Genomic DNA, 8,844 nt, shown 5'->3' on the forward strand with positions numbered 1-8,844 from the left:
CATCAGTTGTAAGCAGTTTAATATATGTAAATTTGTCAATATAACCATTGCTCTTCCACCTTGTAATTAATGTACGCAAATTTTGAGTCATTTTATTAGTTGGATCTTTATCAACAATTTCATAAGTATTCGCGTCTGATAAGATCAGTTCCATCTTAGATATATAGCTATCTTTATTCAGTAAAACAGTGACATTTCCTTTGTCGGCATTAGTAATAAGTACGTTAGAATGTTCGTTTATAAATTTTTTAGTTAAGTGTAACCACTCTAAAATACTTTTTTCAATAAAACTTGGTGAAGGAAAATTGTTATGAAGTCTGTTAAGAATGGGAATAGAGTTATTCCTGACATAATTTACAATATTATCGGGACGGCCCTTAATATTACCTTCAATATGCTTAATAAATTCAATAATTGTTTTTTTCTTTGCTGTATCTATTGATAGGAAGACCAAATTTTTCACCAAGTTGTAATAAGTACTGTACCTTCAAAGGAACGTCAGTGTCACTTAAATTAATAAACCATTTGTTCTGTGGTAAATCAAGATTAACTGAATCTGTAAAATTAACCGGATCGACATAAATTTTCTCCGTGTCAGAATTAATATTAAGTGAAGAACTAGAAGGTAGAAGGGACTTCCGGTTGAGAGGTGAGTGCGATAACTGGTATTCTGAGAGGAGAGTGTGAAAAAGGCGAATTGAAGGTGCTGTAAGGATTTTCCCCACGGGGAGTTTTTGTTACAGGAGACGACTACGGTCGAATTTTGAGCTAAGTAAAAAGGTAGCTCGTGTTTCCATTTGGAAGGCGAGCTAGAGAGGCATTTCGTTGAAGCCGAGATACATAACCTACAAAGTTAAAATAGAGTCACGAAGTTGGTGCAGCAGAGTGGCGGCGGAAGGAGTATGTAGATGGAAAGGAGAGTGAGCAGGAGGAAGAAGTAGGTGGTTTTGCGGAGAAATAGAAGTGAGGAGGCTCGATCTTTTGACTGTGAGATTTCGGGCAACACGTGGTCAGGGCAACCTGAGAAAGCGCGGGAAAGGAGACGGATGTGGCATAAGCCTGGTAGAACGAGAGAGAGAGAGAGAGAGAGAGAGAGAGAGAGAGAGAGAGAGAGAGAGAGAGAGAGAGAGAGAGGTGAAAAGGGGGAAAGATCAAAGCGTACGTCGAGAGGAACGGGAGTAGAGGGGCGAGAGCGCGAGTGTGCACGAAGGTAGGGAGGCACGGGTAGTGGGGTATGAGTGAGAGCTTGGAATTAGAGAAGGAAGGCACCGTCCTAACGACGGCAGAGTCGAACGGAAAGAGGGGTCAAGTAGGAGAAGCGAGAGTAGGGAAGAGAGGGAGACCATCAAACGCCGAAAAGTTGGGAAGGAGGAGAAGTAGTAGTATAGAGAGTACATCGAGTATTTCATCGTGGATTTGGGGGAGGGGAAGAGAGTAGCAGGAGAGTGACAGCGAGAGTGAGGAGAAGGACGGGAAACAGAGGAAGACGGCCGAAATAGCAGTAAACCTCGAAAGGGCGCAAATAATAGAAATGGAAAGGATTGAAAAATTATTGGAAGATATGGGGGAGAGTCAAGAAAGATCTAGGATAGAAATTATTAAGAAAATAGAGGATAGTAATAGAGACTTAGAGAAGAAGGTAATGACGGAGTTGAAGAAAGAGATGGAAAAAATGGGAGAAGAAAATATGAAAGTAATAGAAGAATTGAAGAAGGAAAATGTTGAACTAAAAAGAGAGGTGACGGAGTTAAAAAGGAGAGAAGAGGAAAGAGAAAGAAAGAAGAATATTATAATTAAAGGGGAACAAGTAGAGGGAGGATCAGCGAGGCAGGTAGCAGAAAATCTGTGCAATGAAATATGTGGAGAAGAAGTAAGAGTGGAAGACGCAATGTATATTGGCAAAGAGGAGAAATTTATTTTAGTGAAATTAGAAAACTTCGAGGAAAAGAGAAAGATTATGAAGAACAAATACAAGCTAAGAGGGAGGAAAATATATGTTGATGACGACATGACAAGAAAAGAGAGGGAGATACAGAAGAAGGTAAGAGAATGGGCATATCAAGAGAAGAAAAAAGGAAGGATGGTGAAAGTAGGGTACGGGAAAGCAGAGATAGGAGAAACAAAATATATATGGAGTTACGAGAGGGACAGAATGGAAATTGAAAAAGATTTTGCGGGAGCTGCGAGGTCAGCATAAATGGAGAACAAGCCGAAGAGAAAGATGAAGGGGAAGGTGGAGAACGAGGGAGAGAACGTCGAGGTGAGGACGAGAAGGACAGAGATAGCAAAATAGAGAAGAAAGAAGAGATACTTAGAGATAGATGTAGTAATAATAGCAGCAAGGGTGAAAGAAAAGGTGTGAATGAGTGTGGAGAAGTGTGGGAGAGTACGGGGGGTAGGGAAGAGGGTGTAAGGAGGGGAGGGAGAGTGAATGGAGGGAGAGAGAGTGAATGTGAAAGAATAAGTGAGAATGAAGGGTGTATAGATGGAAGAAAAGGGGAGGAAAATGAGAGAGAAAGTAAAAGGAGGGACAGAATAGGAAAGGGGGTGGGTAAAAGGGCGGGGAAGACAAAAATGGGGGGAGAGAAGAGGGAACAACGGGTGTGGGGAATTTTTTGGAATGTTGCGGATTTGAAAAATGAGACAGACTTCTGGGAGTTCTTAGGAAATTTTGAAATAATAGGATTGCTAGAGACGTGGATAGATGAAAAAGAGTGGGGGAAGCTAAAGGAAAAAATGCCGAAGGAATGGAGGTGGAAGTGTCAGCCAGCAGATAGGGATAAGAGAAGAGGTAGAGCGAAGGGGGGGATAATTACGGGAATAAGGAAAGAGATAGAGGAAAATAAGGAAGAGCTTGAAAGTAGGGAGGGGATACAAGAAAGAAAGATCATATTGAATGGGGAAAAATGGAGAGTGGTGACGATTTATAATAGAGAAGGGAGAAAGAAGGGCTTAGAGGATCTGCAGGAAGTTATAAAGGAAGAGGAAAAGAGGAAGATGGTGATGGTAGGAGATTTTAATGCAAGGATAGGAAAAGAAGGGGGAGTAAGAACTTTAAGTGGAGAGGAGAAAAGGCCGGAGGAGGGGAAAAGAGTATCAAAAGATAAAGTAATAAACAAACAGGGTAAAGAGTTGCTCAGAGTGATAGAAGAGAGATAGAAGGGTGAATGATTTTAAATGGGGAAAAAGTAGGAGATGAAGGGGGAGAATGGACCTATGAGAGAACGGGGGGGAGATCGGTGATAGACTACGGAATTGCAAATTGGGAGGCATGGGAGAAGATAGATAGGTTTGAAATAGGATGTAGAATAGAGTCAGATCATCAGCCGATCATAATAGATTTTGGAGGAAGGTACGCGAGAAAAGAGGAAGTAGCAGATGAGGTAGGAAGGATACAAGATTGGTCAGAAGAAGGTATTAACATATATAAAGAAAAAATAGAGAAAATAGAATGGAAAGGGGAGGACGTGCAAGAAGGATGGGAAGAATTAGAATCGGAAATAAATTCAGCAGTAGTATGGAAAAGGACAGGAAAAAGAAAAGGGCTAGGTGGGAGCCCGTGGTGGGATAGAGAGTGCAGAGAGAAAAAAAGGGAGGTAAATAAAGTAAGGAAACGATATAGGGAAGGGGAAGAAAGGTGGGAAAATTTCATAAGATGTAGAAGGGAATATAGGGAGGCTTGTAGAGTGAAGGAAGAATTACATAAAAAGAGAGAAGAAGAAGAAATAGAAAATATAAGAACTGAGTCACAAGCATGGAACTTTATTAATAAAGGAAGGAAGAAGAGGGAGGGGATAAGTAAGGAGATAAAAATGATAGATTGGGTTAAATACTTTACAAAGGTGTTAGAAGGCGAGGAAGAAAAGAAAGAGGAATCGGGAATAAGGCAGCATATAAACAGAGTAGAAGGAGTGCAGATAAATGAGGAAGAGTTTAAAAATGAAATCAGAAGATTGAGGAAGGGTAAAGCAGCTGGCAGAGATGGAATTAAAAATGAAGCGTTGATTTGGGGAGGGGAAAAGATTAGGAAAAAGTGTTGGGGTATTGTTATAAAAGTATGGGAGGGAGAAGGTCTGCCAGAAAAGTGGAGAGTAGGGGTAGTGGTTCCCATATGGAAAAAGGGGGACAAAAATGTGCCCGGAAACTATAGAGGAATAACTTTAACAAGTATAGGGTATAAGATATACGCAAATATCCTGAATAAGAAGATTGTGCAGGATCTAGATGAGAGGGAGGGGTGGAGTAGATCACAAGGAGGATTTAGAAAGGGAAGAGGTACAATAGAGAATGTAAAGATCTTGCAGCATATAGTAGGGAAGAGAATAAAAAGTGGAAAAAAGTTGTGGGCGATGTTTTTAGATCTGAAGGCAGCCTTTGATAGGATAGATAGAAAGATTCTATGGGAAATGATGAAGAAAAGAGGTATAAGTGAAGATCTAATAGATAGGGTACGGGAGATATATGAAGAAACGAAATTTGTGGTGAAGATAGGAGAGGAAATGTCAGGAGAATATCGGGTAGAAAAAGGAGTAAGACAAGGATGCCCTTTGAGCCCCACCTTTTTTAATATATATAAAGCGGATTTAGAAGAAGAACTAAGGAAAGGAATAGGGGGGGTCAGAGTTGGAAGAGACAAGGTTTGGTCGTTAGAATATGCAGACGGAGGGGGGGGGGGCTAAGAGCAATGATGAGGGGTGTAAAAGGTTATCTAGAAAGAAAAAAATTAGAGTTTAGTGTGGAAAAATCGAAAGTGATGGTATTTAGGAAGAAAGGAGGAAAAGAAAAAGAAAGGTTCTGGTGGTAGGGGGAAAAACGGATGGAAAAGGTAAAAGAGTACAAATACTTGGGGTATGTGATAACACGATATGGAGGGGAAAAAGAACAAGTAAGAGATCGGATAAGGAAAGCGAGGATTGCGATGGGATGGGTGTGGGGGTATGGGGAAAGGAAATTTAAGGGAGATGTACGATGGAGTCTCAAACTCTTTGATAGCATAGTGAAGGGGATATTATACTACGGAGTGGAGATATGGGGTTATAGGGAGTGGAAGGAAGTAGAGGCCCTGCAAGAAAAGTATTTGAGATGAATCCTAGGGGTGGACAGAGTAACACCGGGATACATAGTGAGGGAGGAATTGAGGAGGAATAAATTGAGAATAGAGACGGGGTGGAGAGCGGGAAGGTATGAGGAAAGATTGGAGAAGGGAGAGGGGGGAGAGATAGGGAAAAGGTGTATACTGGAAAGGAGAAAGAATGAAAGAGAAGGAGAGATGAGTATGTGGACAGAGGAGAGCATAGAGAGAAGAGATTATTTGTGGAGGGGGGGAGTAAGTCAGGAAGGGATGAGTGAGTGGGGAGTAGACAAATGGGAGCTGTGAGAGAGAGATATATAGAGTTAGATGAGCAAGTGAGAGGAGAGAAAGTAAGAGGATCGAGGTTGTGTAGATTGTGTGTAGATTATAAAAGAGTAAATGATTTAAGAGCGCCGGAATATATAAGGAAGATAAAAAGAAATGAAGGGAAAAAGTTACAAATGAATGCAAGATGGCGCTGCGGAAATGAAGTGAGAGGTAATAGATATTGGCAGAGTGAAGAAGATAAAAGATGTAGGCTGTGTGAAAGAGAAAAGGAGGAAATAGATCACTTGAAAGAAAAATGTGTGTATGTAGAGAAAAAAGTAGGGAGAAACTTTGATGTGCTGAATGAAGACGGTAGAGGACATGAATGGATGAAAATGATAGAGAAGGTGAGACAAGATAGAGAGAGAGAGAGAGAGGGGGGGTGAGAGAGGGAGGAGAAGAGAGAGAGGGGGGGTGAGAGAGGGAGGAGAAGAGAGAGAGGGGGGAGTACGAGTGCGAGTGAGAAGTAGGGAGAGAGAAGGATTCTATAACTGTAAGAATGTAAATATTTGTTAATAATTGTAAGAAATAATAATATTGTTAATAATAATAATAATAATATTGTTAATAATTGTAAGAAATTGTAGACTGAAGAAGTGCAGGGGACAGGAAGTCCCAGTGTGAGCACACTCAGTGTGAAAAACACGAAATAAATACAATACAACTAGAAGGTAGAATTTGATTTCTGTTAGAAATGTCATTTGAGAAATTACAATAATAATTAATAGGATTAATTCTTAGTTTTGATAATGCTAATCTTTTATTATAAAGCCAGTCAATCTTATTAGAAATACGACTCATTTGTTCAAAAAAATATGAATTACTGATAAAATAAATATTTAAAGAATTCGCATTGTACTCGGAATGGCAATGAAACATAAATCTTATGAGACTAATTAAAAATGTCCATTCTAATTTTATGAAGGTGGCAGTAGGCATCTTTAAGCTCTAATCGTATGATATTCTTTACATAATTCAATTGATAACTCTTAAGTCTGTTATATGACGAATTATTATGTAATGAAAAGTTATTCTGATTAGTCAAATGTTGTAAATGTGGAGGAACAATTTGGAACTTTAGACAAGAATTAATAAATTTAATGCGGACTCGAACATTAACACTTAATTTAATTAAATTACATAATCTTTTGTGGTGGCCGTAGCGCACTGGCAAAGTATTTGCCTCCTATGCCAAAGATCCCGAGTTCAAATCCAGCTAGAATTCCTAAATAAAAATAATAACAAAAACGGCCATCACCGGTTGCTCCGGCCGACCGACAGTCAGTATAACTCTGACGGCTGGATAGGATTCTGTGGGCCAATCACCCGCAAACCCGAAACAAGCTGATTCGAGAAACGAATACGAGCCTCGGATATCGGACGGATACAACGGAAATGAACCTTAGCTATCAAAAAGGTATACGAATTGGCACTTGGAACATCCGGACATTGGCACAGGCATCCCGTTTGGCACAACTAAGCAAAGAAATGACACGCTGTAAAATTAAGATCCTAGGTCTCAGCGAAGTGCGGTGGAAGAACAGCGGGGACATTACAACGTCAGACAATCACTACATGATATAATTCATATATATAATATATTTAAAAATCATATAGATCTTACAAAATACCTTAAATAATATAATTTTAAATATTTTTTAATACTAATTACTACCATTATACTTAATATAACCCCTAATAAATATATAATCAACGTAATTAACTTAACTTTAAAAGATAAATAAACTATATAAAAATAAAAAAAAATACTCAATTTATTAACGCTCCTATAATAATTCTGAAAACTAATAAAATTATTATAGAAAAATTTATTAACTTCCTTTCTCTAAAATAATAATACCTATAAAATTTTATTCTTTTACTATATATTAAATAATATAATAGCCGAACTGAATAAAATACAGTTAAAAATAAAGATATAATTACTAATATTTCTATATAAATATTTACCCCACTCTTCAAATAAACTAACTCCATGATTAAATCTTTCCTATAAAATCCTGACATAAAAGGGGTACCTATTAAAGCAATTGAAGAAATTATAAATCTTATTATTGTAAAAGGTATGATTTCATTCAAATTTCCTAGTAATCGAATATCTTGTATATTTTTTATACTATGAATGATTACTCCAGCACTTATAAATAATAATGACTTAAAAATAGCATGAATTAATAAATGATACATAGCAATTAACTTAAATCCTAACCCTAAAATTATTATTATAAACCCTAACTGCCTTAATGTAGACAAAGCAATAATTTTCTTAAAATCATATTCAAAATTAGCAACCATACCCGATATAAATATTGTAATAACAGCAATATTTAATAATATCACTCTCCCCCCTTCTTTATCTATAAAAATATTAAAAAATCGAATAACTAAATATACCCCTGCTGTAACTAATGTTGAAGAATGTACTAAGGCCGAAACAGGGGTAGGAGCAGCTATAGCTAAGGGTAACCACACAGAAAATGGAACTTGAACTCTCTTAGTAATTGAAGCTAATAATAATATTACCATAATTATTTTATTTTTATCTAAAATTTCTAACCTTCATCTTCCCAATATCATTATAAATCTAATTGACATTAAAATCCCCACATCCCCTAATCGATTACACAAAACTGTTACTATAGCTGAATTATAAGATGAAAAATTTTGATAATATATAACTAAACAATACGATACTAAACCAAGTCCATCCCACCCAATTAAAATCCTTACCACATTTGGTCTAATTACTATAAAAATTATCCTAAAAATAAATAAAATTACTAAACTATTAAAGCGACTTAAATTTTCTTCTCCTTCTATATAAACTACCCTGTAAACTATAATTATTCTTGAAATCATTAAAATAAATCTTATAAATAATAATGAAACTCAATCGAATAATACTATAAATTCAATATTTATTGAATTAATCCTTATTACCTTTCACTCTAATATAATTTTTAAATCTAAATATATGCAAATTATACTTATTATTCCAAAATTAATCTAATTTTAATTATACAAATAAATATTATCATATTAATTATAATTTAAGGTAATAAATTTTTTTATACTTCTTTAACTCCACAAATTAATATTTTAATTTAAATAAACTACTTAAATTTTACTTTAATTTATTAAATAAAAAACATATTTAATAAAAAAAAAAACTAATGGATATAAATGCATAATTATCACTATATATTCTATAACCTTACAATTATATATTTTTTCCTCAGTATAAGAACTTCCCCCGTGATAAATATAAGAAAATAAATATAGTGAATAAGCCCTCCTAAAAAAACAAATCATCATTAAATTTAACCCTAATTTTATTTCTCAATTTAAAATATTTATTAATATACAGATTTCTCCAATAAAATTCAATGAAATAGGGAAAGAAAAATTTACAATACAAAATATAA

At 36.0% G+C, this 8,844-nt stretch overlaps 2 protein-coding genes across 2 annotated transcripts; one reads left to right on the forward strand and one right to left on the reverse strand.

Annotated features, from left to right (window-relative positions):
* Nucleotides 1-1,561: 1,561 nt before the first annotated feature.
* LOC108773293 (DEAD-box ATP-dependent RNA helicase 42-like) lies at nucleotides 1,562-3,159 on the forward strand. The gene is made up of 3 exons (XM_018539054.1): nucleotides 1,562-1,890; nucleotides 2,169-2,386; nucleotides 2,648-3,159. Exons 1-3 carry the CDS (start codon nucleotides 1,562-1,564, stop codon nucleotides 3,157-3,159), a joined length of 1,059 nt encoding a protein of 352 aa, XP_018394556.1.
* A 4,132-nt stretch (nucleotides 3,160-7,291) lies between these two features.
* Nucleotides 7,292-7,945, reverse strand: LOC108773294 (NADH-ubiquinone oxidoreductase chain 5; the record flags this gene model as incomplete). The annotated part of the gene is made up of 1 exon (XM_018539055.1): nucleotides 7,292-7,945. A coding segment is annotated over exon 1 (654 nt), but the record flags the coding sequence as incomplete, so codon positions are not given.
* Between the last annotated feature and the right edge of the window lie 899 nt (nucleotides 7,946-8,844).

Source organism: Cyphomyrmex costatus, unplaced genomic scaffold, assembly GCF_001594065.2.
Source record: "Cyphomyrmex costatus isolate MS0001 unplaced genomic scaffold, Ccosl1.0 scaffold2045, whole genome shotgun sequence".
Taxonomy (NCBI): Eukaryota; Metazoa; Arthropoda; class Insecta; order Hymenoptera; family Formicidae; genus Cyphomyrmex; species Cyphomyrmex costatus.